General features: G+C 44.8%; 1 protein-coding gene across 1 annotated transcript in view; it reads left to right on the top strand.

Moving 5' to 3' along the window:
• Positions 1–10,006, top strand: part of Traf3ip2 (TRAF3 interacting protein 2) — a 41,041-nt gene extending 31,035 nt beyond the window's left edge. The window contains exons 6-9 of the mRNA XM_028768996.1: positions 612–680; positions 1,679–1,795; positions 5,600–5,674; positions 9,547–10,006. Of these exons, the coding sequence (XP_028624829.1) occupies positions 612–680; positions 1,679–1,795; positions 5,600–5,674; positions 9,547–9,693 (408 nt within the window). The 3' untranslated portion in view covers positions 9,694–10,006. The remainder of the gene's footprint in view (positions 1–611; positions 681–1,678; positions 1,796–5,599; positions 5,675–9,546) is intronic.
• The last annotated feature ends 15,600 nt before the right edge of the window (positions 10,007–25,606 follow it).

Here is a 25,606-nt window from a genome sequence, read left to right as displayed (position 1 = left end):
ACACACACACTTCCAGGAGAGAAGACTACTCTGAGTATTAGCAAAGCCCCAGAGTTCTTGACTTTCATCCTTAACCCCTCCCCACCAGCTCAGTGATTGTTTTTGTGACTGTTTCTTGGATTTTGCCCAACTTTCATACAATCTTGTTGAGATGTATAATTGAAGCTGGACCTAATACTATAATCGTGACCGACACCGCAGTTGTATCTCGGCATTTGCACACTACATATTCACTAAAGTTTCAGGATTTGCCTTTCAGTGTTTCAAGTTGCAGACACATAAATGTACTATTTTTAATTTTGTGGATATATCCAATTTAGTGATATGCTATGTCTTTCAGATTTTTGAACATATAATTATTGTGTAGCTGCAGACACATTTTGAAATGAACCACTATATTCTAACCATGGATATTATATACTTAAATATCTGTGAACATTGAAATGGGCGTATTTCACGGACCTCTTGTTTCTTTGTTTGGACTCATGTTTCTTCCTTATACAGAGCACTAGTTTTGGGATTGCAGATGTGTGTAGCATCTTGTGTTTTCTTGAGGTCTGCACTCAGAGAGGCCTCTCGTTAAGAGCCCTTTTGCGCATCCTTTTCTGTAGATTGACATATTTGAGGATCGAATCCGGGGTATTGATATCATTAAATGGATGGAACGGTACCTTCGAGATGTAAGTATATTCCAGAATTCTGAGGATGCGTGCTGCTGAGAAAAACAGATAGCTCGTGAAGCTGTTTCACAGAAGAAACACTGATACTCTCCCTAAGTCTGAGCCCTTGGAAGCCTGGACAAAGCGTCTCTTGTTGGAAGCTATACAGAGACTTGGAAAGGCAGGATGGGGTCACCCTCCTGGACATGCAGAGGCAGGAAATAACGGTCAAACCAGACACAGGTGCTTGATAACAATCAGCACAAACAATTTCTAGACCAGAATGGGGAAGGAGGAAATGATGGCGGGGGGTGGGGTGGGCAGCAGAACCCAAGCATTTTGTAGGACTGGGTTAGGTAGCATGCCACCCCAGGGCACCCACTTGCAGCCTGGTGATTTGTTTTCCACAGACAGAATCTATACTAGCCACTGGGCCACTCTGCTTTAACAAGATAGAAATTGATTGCTGCCAGCACGTCTGAGTCTGGGTACTTCTTTGGGCAGGAGTGGGTGGGGTGGGAGTCTCAGCAGGCTGGGTTTTGCTGCTTTCCTTTTGTCTGCAGCCTGGGGTTTGCTTTGTGTTGAAGGGTCTACTCCTACTGACTGTGCTAATGTGCACGGGAGAAGCAGGGCAGTGGAGGAGCATGGTGACTGACAGCTCACATCAGGCTGCGGGGAGGAAGGGCGCTTTTCCGTGCCTCCATGCAGAGTCAGTGATTTTGGATTTCATCAGATGTTTATTAGAGAAGGTTGTGGATGGCTGGAGAATTCCTCTCTGAGCCGTTTGCTCCGGTGTTTGTAGGGTGCTGGGCACAGAGGTAGTGGGGAGGGGTAGAGGTGACAGCAGGCCTGTGTGGGGGCTGGTGCCTTTTGCTTTCATAGAGAGAGGGACTGATCCTGTTCCCGCCAGCAGGTCAGGGACTGCGTATGGTCTTGCTGGCCAGTTTCCAGCTGGCCTTCACCAATGAACCACCACGCTTCCCGCTTCCATAAACACGCTTTTCTCCTTCTCATTACAGAAGACAGTGATGATAATCGTAGCAATCAGCCCCAAATACAAACAGGATGTGGAAGGCGCTGAGTCGCAGCTGGGCGAGGACGAGCATGGCTTACACACTAAGTACATTCATCGGATGGTGAGTGACGGACCACCGGGCCTGGCTGCTCCTCTCGAACAGGCACCCTCTCTAGGGGGCTGTTTCTTCATTCAGGGTAACAGGATGTTAGGGGGAGTCTCTGAGACTTCCCGTGCCAGGAGAAGTTATTTCTATGGCTCTGTATCCTTTGAACTTTGAGAACCATGGAGAAGCACCACTCCTCCACCACTCAAACTGGTCCTGATAGTAACTAAGAGATATCAATCAAAGTTCTAGAAAGTAGAGCTCTGTTTGCTTGGCTATTTACCAACAAGTGTGAAGTCTTAGGGGCTAGAGTGGTGGGACGAGTGGGGTACTGTAGCTGTTACATTCCATTCCTTGCCTTTTCAGAGAGGCAAGGTGCAAAGTGGGAAGGACACTTCTGTCATGCCAGAAAAGCATGTGTCACCTCACCTTCCTGAGTACAGGCTGTGTGACCATGGCCCCTCTGCAACCCTGTTCACAACATGGATCACTAATATAAACAGTGCTGTGAAGATAAAGGAAGTAATATTCAAAGCATTTAGCACACAGAACACCAAAGAGATTGTTGTTCCTTTGCGATTCGTGGCAAACATTGTACTGTTAACCTGTGCCGTGGGGTCTGATTACACTTAAACCATGGGAGAATTTAGAAGGAATCAAACTTGTTCAGCAACTCAGAGAAGGTATTATCCAGCTTCAGAACTAGCTGTCTTATGGATTCCTTGTCATCTTGTCCTTTGTAGGTTTAGAGATACTTTGGAGCCATTTCTATTTAACTAGGAAGCTAGACTAGACCTGTGACTTTCGAACTGTCCTGTGGAATCTATATATCTGATGGTAGGAGCAGCCCTGAGCCTCTCAAACTAGAGCTGGTTTCTCTGGCTTGTTTACCAAGGGTTCTGACATTCGAGAAAGAGTAGGGAAATCACTGGACTTGAACTCATAAGCTCAACTTCAGTTCTCATCCTGCATGAGCATGTAACATTGTCTCCCTGCAAGGACTAAGTAAGCAACACAGCAGGAAGCATCATCTGTGTCTTTGAGATCTCCGTCACCTCTTCCACCAAGCGTGGACCACTTGTTTGAGTTTACAACCCAAAGTGGAAGCTGAGGTAAGGTGGTAAGATTCAAGGGTCTGACCAAGGGTCAGAAGCTAAGTCTGCCTCCTGTCCAGTGTTACTCAGTGCCAGCCTGTGGAGTCTGAAAAATAGCATTTCTGGAAATAAACTGATCTATGAAGGTTGTGACTGACTTGGGATGCTTCTATCCCTTAGCTGTCTGTATCATGTCTGCACATTCCCAGAACAACGACATTCTGTCTACATCTCTAAGAACCTGCTAGTCCCAGGAACCAGCAGCTGGTACTTGGGAAGGACTCCAGGTCCCTACCAGTTTCTGGACAAACCTGTTTAGTTGTGCTGGTATATGGAAAAGCCAGCCAGTAATACACACAGTTCAACCCAATGACTGTGCCAGCTATAGCCATGTGGTCTCCAAATTTGGTTTCTTGGTAATGTCTTTGGCTTTTCCTCATCACAAGAGGCACTGCATGTTCCATCAGTATACCCCTATTCCCAGGCTGACTTCCTGGCCTTCTCCAGGCACCAGTGAGTAATTACTACACAAATCAAACCATGTCATTAGAAAGCCAGTATCTAAAAGAACGTATGAGAGATAATAAAAACATACTGCTAAGGGCTCGTCCTTGACAGAGCGGGAGCCTCGTAGACAAACCAAGTAGCCGCACTGCCCTTGAAGCTGGAATGAAACCCCCCTCTACTTTAACTCAGCAGATCCCACACCCCTGACTGCAGGTGCGATGGCACGGCTGGTACTTGAGTTGTATATGTGGCGTATGCCTTCGGTGTTATCTCCTGTTTGGAAGGGAGCTGGCTCTGAGAAGACCCCGGTGGTAGATGCCTTGTGTGAATCTGTGGGGGTGGGGTTGTTGAAACCCCCACCTTCACTTCCCTCTCATTTTTGTTTTCATACACAACAAAAGGTTCTGTTCTAAAAATCCATTGGAGGATGAAATTGTTCAGGATACATAATTCCTCGCTATCATCCTTGGCCTCAGATGGCTGAAAGCTCCCTGCTGGCCTTGGGATCCAGAAAACTTTAGCTCTTCCGGTATTGAAAACTCTGATTTTGTTAGAGTTCCTGTAGGTAAATCCTCTTGGATGAGCAGAGTCTGAAGCCTGGTTGAGCTGGTGAGAGAAGCTCAGGCCTGACAGTGTGGGCTCCTCATGGCTGACGTCTAGCCTCCTCTGTCAGGACTGTCTGTGCCCCAGAAGTGGATTGCCAGGTGGCTGCAGTCAGACTAGCACACGTCCTCATCTCCAGGCTCTCACGCCCTCTGGCCTCGCCTTCTCCCCACTTTCATCTACCTGACCAGGCCCTTCTTCATGCCCAGGGATCCCTCTCCTGTTCCTGTCTCCAGAGTCCCCAAAGCAGAACAGATAGCCCCTATCTTGAGTGTCACACTCTTCCTATGTCCTCTGGTTAGCCATTTCCCTTCCTGCCTGCTCACTAGAGCAATAGCTTTGGGAGGATTGCCCAAATTGTATCAATGGTGCCCTGCTAAACAAACAACTCTAGGTCTTAGCCTTTACTCATTTCCATAGTAGAAGTCTGACCTTGACAACTGAAAGCAGATAATATAAAGTTGTAGACTAGACAGACACATAGCCTGATCCTATGAACTGAGGTGACCCAACCTCTGCATACTCCTAATCTTTAAAACTCAGATCAGTACTCAGGAGGCTGACAAAGGAGGACTGCTGTGAGTTCAAACCTAACCTGGGCTATGTAGTGAATTCCAGGCTAGTCTAGGCTACATGTGAGACCCTGACTCAAAACAAACAATATGTATACACACACACACACACACACACACACACACATTTGTCACTAAACAGAGAGTGGAGATCAAAGGAGAACTTGCAGGAGTCAGTTCTCTCTTTCCACAATGTGGGCTCCAGGGATAGAACTTAGGTTGTCAGGCATGGCAGCAAACAATTGTACCTACTATGCCAGCTATCTGGTCCCCAGAAAGTGAATTTTAATAGGTCTTCAGTAAGTGGCTGTATTACTCAGAGTTTTCTAGAAGGATAGAACTTTCTCCATATACATACATACATACATACATACATACATACATACACACACACATACATACATCACATCTCCATATATATATTTGGAGAGAGTATGTATAAGAGAAAGGGAATTTATTAGAATGGCTTAAAGGCTTAAAGGCTCTGGTCCAGCTAGGCCAACAATAGCTGTCTACCACAAAAGGTTCAAGGATCCAGTAATTATTCAATCCATGAAGCCCGATTTCTCAGCTGGTCTTCAGTATATACTGGAATCCTGAAGAAGCAGGCTCTAATCTAGTGAAGGGATGGGTGTGCTAGTCAGAGTGAGAGCAAGCAGGCAAAGAGAGATGCTTCTTCCTTCTTCCATTTATAAAGGCTTCTAGCCCAAGGTGTGGCCTGGATCAGAGGTGGGTTTTTGCATTTCAAAAATATGTGGAAGAGAAGTGGATCTTCCCACTTTGAATGGTTTACTTAAGCAAAAATCCCTCACTGGTGTGCCCACCCATTTTTAGTTTTTAGTTAATTCTAGATGTAGCCAGGTTGACAGCCAATGACAGCCATCATAGTGGCCCACACAAGAAAAGCAGTGTAATATGTCATGGAGAAAGCTTAAAATTGTAAGTAATATGGCACTCAAAGTCACCATGTGTGCTGGTAGTGTTGTTGGCACATCAACTCATCTTTGATCCTGGATTGAGTCTTCATTTTTGTTTGGTTTTAGATGCAGATTGAGTTCATAAATCAGGGAAGCATGAACTTCAGATTCATACCTGTGCTCTTCCCAAACGCCAAGAAGGTAAGTAGACAAACAGCAGCCCTCAACCATTCTATCCTTGTTTTCAAGTCTGGTTTGATAACTACCTGGGATTTTAGGTTAAAAATCTTGTCAACTCTTTGACAGCCCTAAGAGATAACAGTGTTACCAGAAAGATCAACAGGTTTTAGGTGCACTGGGCTCTGAGCTGTCTGCAAGTGTTATTGGGTAGGACCATGGCTGTCCTAATTTCTCTGTCTGTGTACACGAAAGAATGGTTTCTGCATAGTTAGTTACTTTTCTGTTGCTGTGATAAAGCACCATGAGCAAGGCAACTTACCGAAGGAAGGGTTCATCTGGGCTTGTGACTGTAGAGGGAGAAGATGCATCTCCATCATGCCAGGGAAGGGTGGCAGCAGACAAGCATGGCATATACAGCTGGAAACTGAGCTGAGGGCTCACATCTCGAATGACAAATGAGAAGAGTGTGGCTTTTGAAACCCCAAAGCCCTCTTCAAGTAACATACTTCCTTCAGCCAGCCCATACCTCCCGGGCCTCCCCAAACAGCATCACCAACTGGAGATCAAGTATGCAAATGCCCAAGAATATGAGGACATTTATCATCTAATGCTAGGTTAAATTGTGGGTTGATGTGTGGGTCTGGCGTCTGCCTCCCTCTGCGCTCCAACCCCTCCCCCCCTCCACGGGGCTAGGGCAGCTCATGGTGGACAGAAGCAGGAAACGGGAAGTTGACTGTGCAGCCACAGGACCCCACTCAGGGGTGGAGGGAACACACTCTGAGGTCCCACAGGGAGCTGGAGCTCTTGGCTTGGGGCCAAAAGGCGGCCTCAGACCAGCTGGTTTTCAGGCTCTTGGACCCCCCTCCTCAGTGCCACTGGGGGTGCCGTGTGAGGTGATTTGGGCTGGACTGGCACGCAGCCGTAGGGAAGAAGGAGATGAGAGTTCTTGGTCTCAGTGGCTTGCTTGGCTTGGTCACAGCTGGCTCGGCTTGCTTGCCTGGGTTGGTGGTCTCTGTGGCTGGGAACGCAGAGAGTTCTGCAGGAGATTAGGCTCTGTGGATGAAGGCCTGCTCCACTGTTCCCCACAGTGAATTTCAAAGAAGAGAAACAGTCCATGGTCTTAAGATGTTTATTGTCATGGCAGAAAGTAGATGAAAAGTTTACCCCAGTTCACCCTTCAGTTTACCCTGAGGTTAAATACCTCTTGCAGGGAGGAGGGTCTGGGAAGGAATGCTTAATTGGCTATGCCCTCTGTCCTTTAGGTACCTCATTAATATGGAGATCTGTCTTGAGGCTCTGGCTTCGTGTCAGGAGCCTGGAGTCTGGGAATGTGGCAAAACGCATGCCATCTCTTAGGGTTACCTGTGTCCCACCTGGGGCCCCTCAGGATCACCTGGGGTCTCTGGCAGTTTCCAACCTGGATTCGACCAGAAACCAGATTAGCTTTCACAGTCCTACAATCTAATGCTTCTTACCTCGCACATGTTAAAGCCAAAGTGTGGACGGACACTTTGCTTTCTGCTCCACATCAGTATTTTGGTGCATACAGTTAAACCTTCACAACGATAGAATGCAGGCACTGAATCCCCACAGCTCTCTCGGTGAACCTGGCTGGGGTTCACATGAGGGTTTCTATCATATTCCCAAGGGTGTGCTGACAGCCTTAGAGAATACGAGCCAAGCCATCAGAGAACGTTCCAGGCCAGAGAATGTTCCAGGCCTGGCAAAAGGGAGACAGAAGCTACGTAAACAGCTTGAGACTCAGACCAGAGCAGTCGGAGCTTGGGTGCAGCCTCATTCCAGAGGACTCCCAGATGTTAGGACTGCACTGGAACCTCTACTAGGCATGAGGGAGAGCCGCATTGTGGTGGTTTGAACTTGCTTGGCCATGGGAAGTGACAATATTAGGTGTGGCCTTATTGGAGTAGGTATGTCCGTCCTTTGTGGGAGAAAGTGTGTCACTGCGGGTGGGGAGGCTTTGAGATCCTTGTCCTGGCTGCCTAGAAGAGTCTCTCCTGGTTGCTTTCAAATCAAGATGCAGAACTCTCAGCTTCTTCTCAAGCACCATGTCTGCCTGCATGCTGCCATGCTTCCTGCTATGATGGTAAACCAGCCCAGATTAAATGTTTGCCTTTATGAGTTGCTTTGGTCAGAATGTCTCTTCATAGCAATGGAAACCCAAACTAAGACACCAGTCTACGTGGACCAGATGTATAAGGCTGGGCAGTGCACGATGCATATGAAAGGACCCCTCCTCCTTGCTGGCCCTGGCTTGTCAGGGACTAAATGCAGTTTTTGACTGGCAAATGTCTTTACTGGTCTCCCCTTCCTCCGGACTCTATACCCACCTTCTGCTTTGCCAGCAAAGAATTCCAATCTCTGTCTCTCTACTTTTACAATTCTGTGACATTTCCCACCGACTTCCTTAGCATGACACATGAGACTCTTTGGAACAGCACTGTGTCTGCTTATTCATTCTCCTTTCTTGTCATCTGGGTCCCTAAGCTTTGGTCATAATGGGGCCATGTCAGCAAACCCCACTCATGTTCTTCCTGTCTAGGGTCTTTGCCCCTCTATTCCCTTTCCTTAAAATGGTCTTTCCCAATTTGTTAGCCTAGTAAACTCTTGCTTATCCTTGAACTCTTGCAACCTCTCCAGCCTGTGAGGTTCTCCTTCCCCTCAGGCCTATGTAAAGCATTGTCCCTTTCCTGAGAGCTTCGATTAATTACAGTACTTTGAATCAATGGTGCATTTTAGGGTCACTGGGATTAATTGCTTAGATTCATTGGCATATATGTATATATGTATATGTATGCATGGATGAATACATAATGCAATATATATGCATAGATATACATGGATGAATGAATGCATACATATGCCATATATATATATATATATAAATATATATGGATTTAGTATTGTTTTAAAATTCTACTTGACAGTCTCTCCTTATGGCCAGAGCTTGGGACATGCTGGTTACTGGCTATACTATGACCTAGAAAATAGTTTATGCTGATTATTGCCTCTCTGTGAGATCTTGACTCCTCAAGACAATTGTGTCCTTTTAATGGCTTATCTTCTGCACTCAACACAAGTGCCAACTGTGAACTTGTGCTACCGTCCCCAAGGCAGCTCTTCTCACAATGAAGCCTTGTGTGATACAGCCCTAGAATTCTGGCCCCCTTCACCTGTCCGCTCGTGTCTGCTGTGTCTGGACACCGCGGTGCTGTTGCTTTTGAACATGCATGCCTAGCAACTTCCATCACTGTGAGGCTTTTCTGCAGCATCTTCCTGGGTGCTGTGAATGCCTCCTCCGATAGTAGCATTTCACGTTTCGTTTCTGCGTGTCTGCTGAGATTGTCATGGTCTCTCTTCACCAGAATGTGTGCTCCACATGGACGGTCCTGAGGGCTGTCCTGAGGGTGAACAAAAGTGGCCTGTGGAAGCCCAGCCTCATGGCTCTGAGCTCTGTTCTGCTCCTTCCTCTTCAGACCAGAGCTGACTTTGGAGTGAAAGAATCATGAATTAGATTAAGCCCACGGCTCTGGCGTCCTTCCCCTAAAGCCACAGGGGAATTCACATCACTCAGTGTGACCTCAGTCCTACCCCTTTCAAGTGAGGTGGTGAAAAGCACATGGCATGCAAAGGGCAGGTAGCCTGGAGACTGACAGAAAACGCGGCACACATGTGGTTTCCATAATGAGATACACAGCTTGCACCCGAAGCCAAAAGCGCTTCGCGTGTTAAACCCTCCAAAAGCAAAACAGCACTCCCAAGACAGCCCGGTGGGAACACCTGTGGGGGCCATCCAGCGCTGTTCAGAACTGAGCCCTGGGTCTGGAATCCAGGCTTCCCTCCCTCCCATGACCTTTCTGTCCTCTCTTCCACAGGAGCATGTGCCGACCTGGCTTCAGAACACTCATGTTTATAGCTGGCCCAAGAATAAGAAAAACATCCTGCTGCGGCTGCTCCGAGAGGAAGAGTACGTGGCTCCTCCCCGAGGCCCTCTGCCCACCCTTCAGGTGGTACCCTTGTGACGACAGCCATCTCCAGCTCAGTGCCAGCCTGTTCTCACAGCATTCTTCCAGCAGAGCTGGTTGGTGGCACTCAGACCCCGGAACACCTCTTCTACAGAGTTCCCTGTCTCCTGAGTCTGAGCTGTCCTTGCTGGGCTTCCAGTGCTTCAGTGAGTCAATACTACAGGTGCCAGCAGCAAACGCCTATGACCACAAAGTCCCTCATCACTTCAGCTACTTTTATGAGTCGGCCAGATGTTCTGTGTCCATAGACCAATCTGAATCATGCTCAAATAATAAAATGATTATTCTTTGTAAGAACGTGTTTATCTCAGGGGCGGTGTGCATATTCCTTTATACTGAAACCGGCAGCTCTGGGACATCAACGGAGCTACTCAGACATAGTAGTAGATATATGTGACAGCGTTCTCTGTACTAAAGGATTAAAACCAGAAAGTTACACACCCTTTTAATGCGAAAGGCTTTCTCTTGCAGTTGAGGCTTTGAACAAAGCAATCCTGACTGTGAACAGTGTGAGTGGGCGGCGAGTGTAGCTCAGTGGTAGAACACTTGCTTAGCATGTAGAAGTTCAAACTTCAACTCCCAGCCCTTCAAGAAGACAAAAAGATCTGGCCTGGCCATTTGGGTGAACATATCTGAGTAGATGCATGAACTACTGGGGCTATGTCACATAGGCCAGAGTCATGGTCTGGTTGTCTAATCTTTGTCCCACTCCTGAGTACCTCTGTGACTAAGCAAGTCATTTCGCTTTTCTGGGGCTTGGGAGACTTGTAAAATCATATGGAGCAAGGTATTTCTCATGAACCTAGAAGGTCTGAAATCTGGGCCTTAAACACCAAATTCTCTTTAGAGAAGTAACAGTGTTTATTTTTTATAGTCACACCTCCCAGGAGATAAATCTAATTGTACTTTTTATTTCTGTTCTGTTCTGTTCGGTTTTGTTTTCTGGAGTCTTACCATGTAGTTCTGGATGGCCCAGAATTCAGTATATACAGTAAGATGATGGCCTTGAACTTACAGTCATCCTCCTGTCTTGGCCCTCCAAGTGCTGAGATTATAGGTGAATACCAGCATACCCAGTGTATCAGTTACTATTTTATTACTGTGTTTAAAAGAAAGCATTTAATTAGGGGCTTGCTTAGTTTCAGAAGTTTAGTCCATGGTTATCATGACAGGGAATGTGGCAGCAGGTAGGCAGGCATGGTGCTGGTGTAGTAGCTTCCAGCTCACATCTTCTCAGAAAGATGGAGATAAGGGGAGAGGGGGAGGGGGAGGGAGAGAGCCTGGCATTGGCTTTTGAAACCTCAAAGCACACCTGCGGTGACACACCTCCTCCAATAAGACCACACCTCCTAACCCTTCCTGAACAGTCCACCAGCTGAGAACCAGTCACAGATATGAATTTGGAGCCATTCTTGTTCAAACCACCACACCTGGATATATTCTCTTTCTTAATTTAAACGTAACCAGTTTTTTAAAAGCAGAAAACCAACTGATTCATAATAACAAAAAAATAGACCTCAATGGTTTTTACTGACTTATTTGGAGAAGAGTCTTACTGGACAGTTCAGGCTGCCCTAACTGCTTAGCCCAGGCTGGCTTGTAACCTGTAATCCTGCTGCCTCTGCACCTGAGTATCGGGATCATAGTCATGCATCAATGTATCTGACAAAACTTGCCCCTCCCCAACCCCAGTGCTGGAGATTGAATCTAGGCCCTGGCTGCTCTAACACTGAGGCACACCCCCAGCCCTCCTTGTCTCATGAGATAGTTCCTTCTTTTAAAAATGTTCTTAACAATACGCCCAATCAATAATTTGGGCTTATTAGATCTCCAAGAAACAACACATAGATATTTAGAAAATGTGTGTGTGTGTGATCTAAATAAACTCTTGCACAAGGAAAAAGATGCGCTGTGACCCAATAGGTCAATAAAAAGATGCCTGGGCAGTGAGAGCTGCTGCTTCCTTTCTTTGCCTAACTTAGCAAACAAGTTTAACTTTGCTACGAGATAGTCATCCCTCAAATGTCACTGTAGAGAAGACAAATAATTTCAAGTACAAATAAGAAAAGTTGCTAATGAGTTATGAAGAATATAGTTTGATTTACTTTATGACCAACATATACATTGAGTGAGTGCTTTTAAATAGGAAAAAGACTAGCATAATTTAAGTGCTTGTTTGTATGACCTTATGGAAATAATAATTACTTTTGTGGCACTTGAGACCTAGTAGGATTTTCTTGTTTGGCCAACTCTGAGTTCCTGGAAAGGATTTCAAACTTCAGTCTTTTTTTCTCTTCTCGTTATTGTTTCAGTTTGAGGTAAGATTATTATTGAGGATTCCACATCTGCAGAAATAGCCCAGCAATTATTGCTTTGAAATGTTCCCAGTTTGCAAAGATTTAGAATGTAATGTTATTAGCACCCCTCCCCCCTCAAGAAACTTTTCCAGAGCATTCAGTAACTAGTTCCTTCTATCCCAGGTGATTAAGAGAAAGGTCCCTCATGTGCCACAAACAGTCCTTAAAGGACTGGTAGCAGTCTGTGTAAAAAAAAAAACAAAAAAATGTAAACCAGTCAAAAAACCAAACAACACCCTCAGTATGTGTGTGTGTGTGTGTATGTGTGTATATGTGTGTATGTGTGTGTATATGTGTGAGTGTGTGTATGTGTGTATGTGTGTGTATGTGTGTGTATGTGTGTGAGTATGTGTGTGTATGTGTATGTGTGTGTATGTGTGTGTTTGTGTGTGTGTGTGTGTGTGTATGTGTGTGTGTGTGTGTTCGTGCTCATACCTAGAGTTGACAACTTGGCTCTGAAGTATCTGAAATCTGATAGCCACCACCAGCAAAGGAATTTTTACGATTATTTTAGAACACTGATACACAGATTAACACCTGGTTTATTTAAACATTATCCTTGTGTATCTATTTGTGGATATTTTGAGGGTAGGAATTAGATATAGCTGACTTGGCAAAAATAACCTGGCAACCCCTGGTGTTAGTCATAACAAGCTGATTTGGGTCAGGTGTGCTGGGTATAGACTCAGATTATTTTCTGGTATTTAGTGGCTAGTTTTAATTTCAGTGACTGTCTTCAAAACACTTGCCTGTCTAATTTAACTTCTATAGAGTTCAAAAATGTCTTGGCATGGAGATGCAATCAAAGTATCGGGCTGTGTTTCTCTCAGCTCAGATCAGAAGAATCGTTGCTGTAGTTATTACTCTGTTCCTCCTTCCTTCTTAAACAAATCAGCCCTGTGAAGACTTGACTTTTTCTCAGTCATCTCAACAGGGGCTACACGTTCTCCAGTTTGAACTTTGCATCCGTGTTTGGGATGTTTTGCCAAGAGCATTTTCCCTAACCCCAGCTATCTCATCGAGCACCACACCCCGCCCCATCTTTGCCCGATGGATTGCAAAGTCCCGTGATCACTGAAATGATCCCGTGATGACTGAAATGAGAGTCTTTTAAACCACAAGATCTTTCTGTTTCTCTTTAATATGCCTAGAAGAATCTGGAAGACCCTCTCCTAATAGCAGATGAGATGAGAAGGTAAATTACACTTTGGGAAAATACTACAAAGAAGCCACACCTCTCGTCAGAGAATCTTGTGCTGTTTTCTAGCACGCATAACTCTACAGGAGACAACCTGACAACAAACAAAAAGAAGCAGCAGAATAATGACATTTTAAAGTAACATTTCTGTCATGGAATTTTCAGTCTGAAAGGGACCCTGGGCTTTGTTTTATGCCAGAAGGAAGCAGGATCCAAAGAAATTGACTTGTCCAAGTTCACTCCAGAGCACAGACCTGGTGATCTAGCTTCAAGGCTGGCAAGCCTGTGGAACCTTCTGGGGTTTCCTGGGGTTATCTACAGTGACAGAGTTCCTCCCTGAGGTAAACACAACCTCCTGAACATGGGAGGACTGAGGGAAGATTGCCTCTATCCTCTGCTGGCTGGGAGAGTAAATGATCAAGTCACAACTTGTGCTGGGAAAATCTCCTCAGGGAATTAATTATTGCCGTGATGATGTGGCATGTGGCTTTTCTTGACATGGTTTGGCATACTTAGTTTGTAGTGGTTTTATATGAACCCTAGGCCAACTTAAAATTCCTCAAAACCTTCTTGAAGCTTGAAGACAAAAGTCTGCAATTAGATCAATTTCTTTTAAACTCCCCCCTCCCTCTCTCTCTCTCTGTGTGTGTGTGTGCATGTGCACACGCATGCTCTCAAAATTCAGTATTTTTTAAAATGTCTTTTACTCTTAAATACTGTGAAATTCCTCTTTCTTGCATTTTTCTGATGCTACGAAAGTGGTACTTGAAAAAAAATGAGAAATGCCTGGTAAGTGCCCTTGGGAGGTGTGGGGGCAGGGCTGTCACAGGAACGGTACAGTTCATCAAGAGGCGTAAAACAGCACGAAAGAATCCAATTAGTATAGTTAGCATTCTGGAAGACCTGCATCCCAGCGATAGCACGTTCCTAACTTCATACCAACTCTTTCATTTTTTCCCCCCTTGAAAAGTGGTTTCAGACTCAGAACACATGGTGAGTAGCATCAGTGCCTCTCCAGCGTGACTGTGTTTGCTCACAAGCTCTTAGCATCAAGCCAAGCAGGTGGGATCTGCAGAAGGAATGGTGAGTGTAGCTGCCTTTTGTATTTACCTTCTCAGGAGATGTCTGGGTGTGGTCCCAGATCACGTTTATGGTTTAGGAAGTGTTGAGACCAATAAACAATGAGATGAGAAGCATGGACGTGCAGCTGGGCAGAGGCTCACCCTTTTCTAGAAAGTCTTGTGAGGAAGGCATAATCATGGCCCCCAGATCTCTTAGGGCTTGTAAGCTGAAACCACTGGGGCACATCTTTCTTGTCCCATGTCTGACCTCCCTTTGCTCCCTTCACTGGGAAGGTGCTGATGGAAGAAGGCAGCTGGGGAGGGAGGAAGGGAGGGAAGAAGGAGGTGGGAGGGAGGGAGGGAGGGAGGGAGGGAGGGGGAGGAGGGGAGAAGGTGAGCACGAGAGGACTCCTGCCTGATGGGTCCCATCAGGCTTAGTGTGCTAAGCGCGTGGGGATGAAGTAGCTGTTCTGGTATGCGTCCAGGCTGCTGTTCTATTTTTACTCTCTCCTGCATGCTTCTTAGCCCAGAGTTGTTTGCCTGGGCACCTGGATCAGCAGCAAAACATGGAACTGAGCCACTCAGTAAAGCAGGGAGGGAGGCCACTGATGCAGGCTTGTTGTTCTGACAGGGAAGAGAGACCTGGAATGTTATTGAGAGCAGCTTTCGAAGCACGCCTTCATGGTTAGCAAGGAGTTCAAAGGAGAAGGCAGACTCAGGCCGGTGCCGAACAAATGTGAACTGTTGATAGAGAGACAGAGAAATCAATTATGCCGTTGCAGGCTCCCAGGCCATTGTGTTGGAGTTGTTAGAGAAGGTAGGACAAGGACCAGATTTCAAAAGGAAACAAAGCCACATGGCCCTGAAGTATAACGAGTTTGCCATGGCAACTGATGGAAACGAGCCTCCCGGGCCTGAGCAGGTGTGCTATCTTACAGAATAAACATACTTCTCTCACTCCCTGGATTTTATAATAAAACCTGTGTTTGGATTACTTTCCCTGCTCTTTGTTACCCAGAGAAGTTGGCTGTTGCTCAATCAGCCCCAGGCTCTAGCGAGGGAAATGTAATCAGTGTTATCAAAGGACCGCTTTGGAAAAGGCTGTCTATAGGCCTGGCTGCCAGCTTCACCACAGAGTGGCAGCTGGCCTCAGGTACCTGCCCAGCCTTTGCCAACTCCCAGGCAACGCCTTGGGCTGAAAGTTGCTGGTTCTGAGTTCATCTGAGTACAATAGTATGGTCTGTACCTCATATTGGCATTGGTCAAAGGCTTCTTTCTCTATAACCAGAGAAGTGTGTTTGGATCAAGTCAAACCTGACTGACTTAGCACCTTGCATTTTGTCTGTCAAGGTTCCTTGAGTTCAAGGACTTATTTTCCTCTCCAATCTGTTTTATCCACAGTTTGTTTACTCAGAAACTCCAGAGAACTTATGTTTCCCGGGTTTGAAATCCTTCTCCAGTAGGTTCCAGATTGGTAGATTCTTGAGTCTGAATTATACACAAATGTCAAGGTTTTATAAAGAACCCCCAAACTAAAGACTAAGAAAGCTTACATTTAACTTTTATAAGGCCCAGGTCACAATAGTGTAAAATAACTATTCTCGGTGTTCTCCTTTGTGACTAGAAAGAAATTTCTTGCACTTTAGTTTCAAATAAAGCTTTAAAACAAGATGTTCATTCTCAATGGCTCCTAAAACAATTTGTGAACATGGTCATGACAAACAGTTGACATGAGGATGGCTTGTTTAGCCAGCCAGCTCTTGGCCTGAGAGGATATCCTGGCTGGCACTTTACATACTACCTGACCTTTGACCCCACTAAGAAAAGCATGGCTGACTTAAGAACTGAACCAGCTGTGGTACGAGGCATTTACCCTCCATTCTTCCCCTACCACAAGCACAGACCTTGACCCTGTCACACGTGTGCTTACAATTTGCTTATTTTGTCTATAGTCTTAACTGAATGCAGTACCAGTTTCTCCACCCTTAGGAGGTCAGCAGTTGCACACTTAGGAATGTAGAGTGAAAAATTATAGATACTGGGTATATAGAATTCTTTTTAGACATATAAAATATTCTTTAGGCTTTCTTTATAAAGACATGGAGAAACTGAGGCATGAAACAAGTTAAGAATGTGGACAGGCTAGTTACGGGAACTGGCTAGAATGCAAGTTAGCCAGCTGGGAACCAAGCTAAGAACCAAGCTGGGAACCAAGCTGAGAACCGCAGTGACAGCGCAAGGCCACAGTGACAGGGCAGGACTACATTCTTGAGAAAGATAAGCGTACAGAGAGTTTTCACCTGATCCTGACTCACATAGGTTGGGTTCCTTTGGAATGTTCTGCTATTTTTATGTTATGCCACCTCAACAACCCCTCGTACCCCTCCCCATTCCTTGGTTTGTGGTTTTTCCCTTTAAAAACCCCTCTCAAACTGGCTGTCGGGGTCAATTCAGCTCCTACATGGGCATACGAATTGACCGGCAGCTAGCTGTCACATGCCCTAATAAACCTCGCTATTGCTTCGGTACACGGTGTCTCGAGCAGATTACTGGGTGGCCGCGACTTTCTGAGATTTGAGTGAGGGTCTGTCTCCCCTCTGCGGAGGTCTTCAGGAAGACACCAGGGAAGAAAGGTTAGAAACTGGCATCCTAAGAGAAAGGGGCAGCTAATATCCTGACAACATGGTTTTGTTAGGAAAACATTTTGAACAGATGTCTTTGTCACTGTTCTGTGGCTGTGAAGAGACACCGTGACCAAGGCAACTCTTATAAAAGAAAGCATTTCATTGGGGTTGGCTTATAGTTTCAGAGGTTTAGTCCATTGCCATCATGGTGGAGAACATGACAACAGGCAGACATGGTGCTGGGGAAGTATCTCAGAGTTCTACATGTGAGTATGTAGGCAGCAGAAAGAGAGCGACTCTGAGCTTGGCGTGGGCCTTAGAAAACCCAAATCCACCCCAATGATATGTCCTCCAACAAAGCCACACCCCCTAATCCTTTCAAATAGTGCCACTCCCTGGTGACCAAGCCTTTGACTAAGTGAGCCTATGGGAACCATTCTTAAAAACAAACCATTAAATATACAACTTTTAAAAGGTTGTCAAGTGACATTTACAAAGGCAACCTTATATCTAATTTTTTCCCAAGTGAAATCAAATTAGCCACAGCTTCAGTGGTTCAGATTCATATACTGCAGTAATAAGTATCCCTGTGCTGGACAATTCTATGTCAACCTGACACAAACTAAAGTTATCCAAGAGGAGGGAACTTCAATGAAGAAAAAATGTCTGCATAAGATCAGCTACAGGCAAGCCTGGAAGACACTTTCTTAATTAGTGATTGATGGGGGAGGGGCCAGCTTCTTGTGGATGGGGCCATCCCAGGGCTGGTGGTCCTGGGTTCTATAAGAAAGCAGGCTGAGCAAACCATAGGAGTGAATCAGTCAGCAACACCCTTTTATGGCTTCTCCATCAGCTCCTGTCTCCAGGTCCCTACCTGGTCTGAGTTCCTGTCCTGGCTCCCTTCAGTGATAGACTATGATGTGGAGGAGGAGTAGAATAAACCGTCGTTCCCCCACAATCTGCTTTTTTGGTCATGGTATTTCAAGACAGGGAAAGATTCCGTCCTGTTTGCTCTACCTTGCTTATGAAAGCAGCTGTGCATCTCATTTAGAAAGTTTCCCTAAGTGAAGTCATTTACTGTTTCCTCTGGGAATGACACTCCTGTACCCAAGCCATCGATCCATCAGCCTGGCCCTAAACTGCCTTGTACCAGTGAGGGGGTGTATCTGGGGCATCTCCTGCTGTGTCTGTGGGCAGCTGTTTAACCCACTTCTGATCAAGGCTGGTATCTGAGTGCCTCAGGGGATGCTAGGAGGTGGGCTTAAGCTATGTGTCCCAAAGGAAGTGAGCAGAGCATCTCCACAGCCAGGTTTTTAAAGTTCAAGATCCCGAGGTCGAGGTGGAAGCCCCAATCCTCTCTTGTCATCTTTTCTAGAGAAATTGCCATTCAAAGGAGGGGGGGCCAGCAGCTACCACAGCAGCAAAGACACTAGCCCGAATCTCCTACTACTCGCTCACAGCCTACTATTTGCAGTGCAGTATACACAATAGAAGAGGTAACACACATTCTTGTTCTTCAATTACTAAAAATCCAGCTGGGGAGATAGGATGGCAGACTGGGAGAGCTCTGTAGGTTAAGAAGTCAGTCTCTTGCCTCTGAACGTCACATAACCTTTGACTGATAATCAGTTTCTGGGTCAAATCTTCAAAGAAGCAGGTGGGGTGTGTGTGTGTGTGTGTGTGTGTGTGTGTGTGTGTGTGTGTGTGTGTTCCTAATAAACAGAAGATCCAGTCCTTTCTCCACACACTTTTAAGATTATTGTATTCAAGGCTCCTATAAATCACCATGAAAATGAGATAAAAGATTCAGAGACAGAATGTAAGAAATGGAGAAACAGCACTAGAGAATGTACGTACTCAACCAATAAATGACAACCCAGACCACTGGCCATCCATCACACCTCTCTAAAGAGCAGCCCAGCTCCGTATCTGGATAAGGGCCAGATGACACTGCCTGCTGCAGGTAGAGAGGAGAAGAAATCAGCTTCACAGCAGGGCTGGCTGAACCCTGTTGGATGCTGGCATAGCTGGAGCGAAGCAAGTGAATTTCTGCACTCTGCTTAGTAAGGTGTGGGAAGTGTCTGCAGCTGAACCTCTCAGCTAAATATACAAACAAGCAAGAGAGCAGAGAAGGATAACTTACCGGGGTGGGTAAAGAAATTCTATGACTGAATACTGGTACTGTCCAAGTTCCCTAGTCACAATATGTGGCCTGCAACTCTGCCAAGCCAAATCTGTGGCAGGCTTTCCCATGAGTCTGGTGTGTGGTACAGCATCAGTCAGGCACACCTAGGTCTGGAGCTCAAGTCTCTTACACGTACTAGGACTTTGAACACGTTACTTTACTCTGTTACAGTCAACTCCACACAGAGAGAACTGACTTCCAGGGAGGTTGCCAGAATAAGATGAAGAAAAGAGTGTGTCTAGAGTTGTGCCTGTGTGTGATAAGTCCTCAAAAGCCTTCCTCCCTTTCTTGGGCTTTCATCTAGCTTTGTGTCCCACGGTCATGGAATATTTATGGGGACTTTAGATTTCTTTAGGTGTATGTGTGTATGTGTGTGTGTGTTGTAGGTAAGTATGTGTGGAGGGGTGTGTGGTTGTGTGTGTGTTGTGGGCATGCATGTGTGGAGGGGTTTGTGTGTGTGAGGGGTGTGTGTGTGTGTGTGTTGTGGGCATACATGTGTGGAGGGCTGTGTGTGTTGTGGGCATGCTTGTGTGGAGGGGTTTGTGTGTGTGAGGGGTGTGTGTGTGTGTTGTGGGCATGCATGTGTGGAGGGGTTTGTGTATGTTGTGGGCATGCATGTGTGGAGGGGTGTGTGTGTGTGTGTTGTGGACATGCATGTGTGGAGGGGTTTGTGTGTGTGTTGTGGGCATGCATGTGTGGAGGGCTGTGTGTGTGTGTGGTGTAGGCATGCATGTGTGGAGGTCAGACAACTCTGAGGAATCACTTCTCTCCTCCCACCAAGGCTCTCGGGATGAAGCTCAGGTCATAAGGCTTGGTGACAAGTGCTTTAATCTGCTTAGCCATCTCAGCTGACCAATTCTGAATCACACTCCGCCCCCAGATCTAACAGCAGATACGAACAACAAAACTCTTAGAGTTTGAAAGTGAAATCTTATAAAATGTCGATAATACAAGTTTTTAAGCCTAAAACTTCCAGGAAGTCTTTCTGAGGCGCTGACCAGCAGGGTTTGTTTTCTTCACAAGGTCAGGGAGAAGCCATAGAAGAGTCACAGGACCTGGAGCCAGCCTTCTTTCCCTGAAGCTAAATCTTGCTAAGAAGCAAGACCCTGGGCAACACTAGCTAGGATGATTAAAGGGATGACAGCAAAACTTGGTGAGAGTGCTGACTTTAAAGGGGCAGCTGCCTGTGGGGCCTCAAAGATAGGATAATAGATTGTGAGCATGCTGGAAATAATGAGAACAGCTTATTGTGTGTGCATTATACCTAGTATTAAAGACAGACAACCCGGATTTGGGTTGGGAATCCTGCTATGCTCTCAAAGTCTGCTTTTCTAAGAAATGAAGATTTATTGTCATCTCCAGCCCAGTCTCCTGGGTAGGCCAAACACAGGGGAAAGCCAGGAGGGCTGGCAGAGTACTCATTAAACTGGAAGAAAGCTATCACAATGGTTAGTGTATTTCAAACCTCCTATTTTCATAAAAAAAAAAAAAGAAAGAAAAAAAGAAAAAGGTTCTCCTGGAACCTCACCCCTCAATAGGGACTTAAAAAGATTTCATTGAAACGTTTCTTAAATATATACAAATATATAATTAAGTATAAATGCTTTCTAGTAATAGTTGATTAAAAACTAAACACAAAGGGGAAAAAACCCTAGGGATCTGTTGCCTACCATTGCAGATATTCTTAGTACTATTGAGTTGGTCAACATGGTAAGTTCTCTATCTTTGTGTACATGTGGGCTTAGGTAGGTGTGTATGTTGGGTGTGTGTGTGCACATATGTTTGGAAGCTAGTGTTTCACACCTTCTTAGATCACTTCCATTGTGTTTACTGATGCAGGGCCTCTTTGCTGAACCTGACACTCATCAGTGTGCACTGGGCATCTCCTGTCTTCACCTCCTGAGCTCTGGGGTTACAAGTAGTCTGCCATGGCTGCTGGCCTTTATGTGAGTGCTAGGATTCAAACTTGTGTTCTTGTCGTTGTGTGGTAAGTGCTTTGTCCTCACCCTCTCCCAAGCTCAAGCTTATAATATTTTATCTTACATGCATGATTGTTTTGCCTGCATGTATATCTGTGTACCAGGTGCATGCCTGGTACCAGGAAAGACAGAAGTAGGCATCAGATTCCTTGGGATTGGAGTTACAGACAGTTGTGAGGTACCATGTCAGTGTTGGGAATTGAACCTGGGTCCTCTGGAATAGCAGACAGTGCTCTTAACCGCTGAGCCATCTCCCCAATTTTACAAGTTTTAAAAACCACAATTTAAAAAGCTGTAAGAAAAAAAAATCATACATGTAGGTTTTCACTAAACAAAATCACCTGGTAAATTCAAAGAAGGAAACATCAGTTCTAGGTAACAGTTACTGCTGAAACTGAATGTCCAGTGTTGGGTTAGCTGTAATTTATACATGCAGTTATAAAAGCACACTAGGGTGTCGTTGTACATCTGATGGTTTGATGGTTGATCTGAGCACCATGACTTGAGCGTACGTGACTTGAGAGCACTATTCTTAACAGTTTCCCTCCTGTTAACTTGCTCAACTGAAGTCACCATCGTTTTATGTTTAATCATGTGTATGTGTGTGTAAGGGTGCATGCACACAACTGCAGGTGCCCATGGAGGGCACTGGAAGTCCCTGGGGACTGGTGTTATAAGTGATTGTGAACCTCCTAATATGGCTGTGGAGAACCAAATCTGTGTCCTCTGAAAGAGCTATATGCACTTTTAACAACTGAACCACCTATCCGGCCTCCAGGTCATTATTGTGATTAGTCCAACTGATTCCTACTTTTTTTTTTTTTGATTTTCGAGACAGGGTTTCTCTGTGTAGCCCTGGTTGTCCTGGAACTCACTCTGTACACCAGGCTGGCCTCGAACTCAGAAATCTGCCTGCCTCTGCCTCCCAAGTGCTGGGATTAAAGGCGTGTGCCACCACTGCCCGTGATTTCTACATTTTTTTATTGTGACCCTAGCCTTTAAGAGCCAGGTCATCTCTCCAGCCCAGCACAACTGATTTAAAATTTGTACAACACTGATATTTTTAAAAATTAAGGTTTTAATAAAAAGTTCTTGATAGGCCTGGAGAGATGGCTCATCAATTAATGAGTACTTGTTGGTCGTGCAGAGGATCCAGGTTCAATTCCCTGATTTACAGCCATCCATAACTCTAGTTCCAAAGAATCCAATGCCCCCTTCTGACCCCTGAAGTCACAGACATACATGTAGGAAAACACTCACATATATATTATGTAATAATATATACAAATATAGTAAAATAGAATAATATATGATATATATACACAAAACAATCTAAAAGAAAGTTCATTGTGGAGAATATTTGGGTTTTTAATGTGACATAACCGAAACCAGACTTATACATAATGCTCTCACCCTGAATAAAGTGATAGCTTTGCTTGGCTTCTTCTGAGTTTAGCCTGAGCTACTATGAGCCCCCTCGTGGCTTCATTTCCTTCGAGTGTTTTTCTACTTGAACTACTGTGAAATTTCCTTTGTGCTGGGTGCTGTGACTCGCGTGGCCTTCACTCTGCATGACTGCACTGTTTGTGTATTAAATTGGCCTTGTTCGTTTCTCACTAGTCTGTGACAATTAAACCAGGGGCATGATTGCTTTTATGATGGAAAATCAAAATCAATTTATTAAATAAATTAAGATACTAAACCCACACTCAAAGAAGTTAAAGGGGGGTGGGGATGGCGCGATGGTTTCACCTAGTAATCCCAGCATCCAGAGGCTGAAGGAAGAGGAAGATACAAATTCAAGGGACACCCTGGGCTACACAGTGAATTTCAGGCCAGCCAGAGGCACATAGCAAGACACTGCCTCAACAAAACCAAACAACTGAAATAGACTAAATTCAATTGTATCTCATCACTGAAAAGTTTTAGCTATAAAACTGGTAAGAAAATTCAGTATGATTCTCACTAATCCACATAAAGTAGGTTTGGTTAATTCTGATGCTAAGATATGTCAACAACATGGCTACCAACACATTAAAAGTTAAATATTTTCACGCAAGTAATCCTACAGTGTCATTTCAATTTTAACAGAAAATGATGACTCTAAAATACATGGTAATGCAAAGAACATCTCAGATGAATCATATATGTGTATATTTTATTACTCAAGTTATTTTTTGATTGTTGAAATGAAAGTACACCATTATTATGGAAAAACCATCAACAATATAACCAATGGAAACTTTTGTCAGGTGAGGGAAACCTACTAGAACCTATATAAATAATGTAAATCGTAAGGAAGTATAGCACCAGAAGAATGGGAGGAAGGAAGGGCTCACATAGGAGGGCTACTATTAGGCCAAAGGGTAAGAAAGGCTAGGGTCAGTCTGACACAGAGTGTCAAAGCCAGAACATATTGCAAGGATGGTATAGTTCAGGGCACTGGGACCCCAGGTGAGCTGAGGCTATAGGTGCAGTCTGGCACATGGTTTCAGATTCTACATGAGGTACAGGATTTTTGCAAACAGGTAGGCTGGTGTGTGCTGGAGTTCAGGCAAGTTGAAGAGAGCCTCCCAAAAGAGATGTTATTTGATGTAAGATACCAGAGTGTGGGTAGGACAAGGGAAGTGTCTGTCCAGGAAAATTCTCCGTCATAGGTTGTTAAAGTCAAAGTAGACATGCTATATAGCACAGCACACAGTAAGAAGAACACATGGCACATCTGCAATGCTTCTAATAACTCTAATATGCCAGACAAAAACAGTGAAGGACGTTCTAATACAAAATACCAGCTCATAGTCTTCAAAAGTATTTAGAGTTTGAAAGTCAAGTAAAAACTCAGGAACTGCTCCAGAGTAAAAGAGAGAATAAGAAGATATGGCACATAGTTTAAATATACAGTTCCGGGCAGGCATACTTTTCTATAAATTAGAATTTGTTTTTAAGAAATGGAGAGGGCTTAAAGAGTATCTCAATGGCTAAGAGCATCTGCTGTTCTTCTGAAGGACCTGTGTGTGGTTCTCAGCACCCATATCCAGTGATTTATAGCTGCCTCTATCTCCAGGTTCAGGAGATCTGACATCATATCTGGATTCCATGGGCACCTGCACAGATGTGGCAGACACAGGCATGTATACATACATACACACACACACACACACACACATGCACACACACAAATTTTTTAAAATGTTAAAGAGCGAGAGATATAGAGATATCTGACTAATGTCTGGGATTAGACTCCAATGTAATCTATGTTAATTTCCCAATTTTACAGTTTGAACTTGAGTTATATAGGTCAATGTCTTGTTGGAAATATTTCACAAAGATATTTGTAAATGATGGGGAAATCAAGTTGGCAACTTCTTTCAAGTTGTTCAGAGACCAAGAAGGCCTTTGAGTTTTCTGAGAAATTCAGGCTGTCTTAACATTTACATATTAATGAAGAAAGTGTAATAAAAAGGGGCATGATTAAGGGAAAGTTTTTGTTTAGGTTATGTAGTCATTAGAACGGCAGGCCTAGTGGTGAATGTCAGTAATTCTAGCACTATAGAGGCTGAGGCTGATGCAGGAGGATAGTACTGAGTTTGAGGTCTACCTGGGCTACATAGTGAGACTGTCTCACCAGGTAGAAAATAAGTAAAGATGTGGGGAAATACTGGTGACACAATGTTTAAAAAAGAATAAAATAATGTGTAAAGTGTGACAACTATTTAGAAATACACAAAGCAGCACACCACCTTATACACTCGCTTTGTGTTCAGTATTAGACTGTGTAAGAAATGCATGTTACTTACCTCATCTACACTTCACGTGACGCTTACAAAGTAGGCGCTACTACTGTCTCACACGGATGAGGACTCTGAAGCACAGAGAGGCTAATGACTGGCCTGATGGAACCTGTTTGCTGTCCAGAGACTGCAGAACATGCCCGAATGGTAACAGCGGTCCTGGACAGCGGCCTGCAGAGGGTTCTTGGATCCTCCTGCTGTTGTGTTTTCAGTGTTTGCCCAAACATTTGCCATAGGATACTGGCTTGTAATGGGGGGGGAGGAGGAAAGCTGCTGTTTTAAAAGAAATAATTTCTTGTAAAAGAATATGTAAAATGTGCCCATTGTTCAAAGCTATACTGAAGAGCTCAAACTACTAGTGATGCTGTTGTCTCTCGGCAGTAATATTATTGTCAACATTCTTAAGCGTTCTTGCTTCTTTGTAACCCACTAAGTTTGTATGGTTAAGTCTTTCATTCAATCCTCATACAAAAATCTACACGGCCGACCTTCAGGAGGTTCTACCCCTGCAACCCTGCTGAGTAAATTCTGCACTTGATCTTAGCCAAAAGGCCAAGAAGCGATGCTGACTAAATTCTGGACAGCGATCTTCTTATTCACAGCACTCCAGCCTCCTTGATTCCCCTGCCTTCCCTTAAACATGCCAGACTGATGCCTTCCCTTAAACATGCCAGACTGATGGCCTTCCCTTAAACATGCCAGACTGATGGCCTTC

The sequence above is a fragment of the Grammomys surdaster genome, unplaced genomic scaffold (genome assembly GCF_004785775.1).
Source record: "Grammomys surdaster isolate TR1022 unplaced genomic scaffold, NIH_TR_1.0 190, whole genome shotgun sequence".
NCBI classification, from domain to species: domain Eukaryota; kingdom Metazoa; phylum Chordata; class Mammalia; order Rodentia; family Muridae; genus Grammomys; species Grammomys surdaster.
Note: the sequence above shows the minus strand (reverse complement) of the source record. Positions and strands in the feature narration are given on the sequence as shown.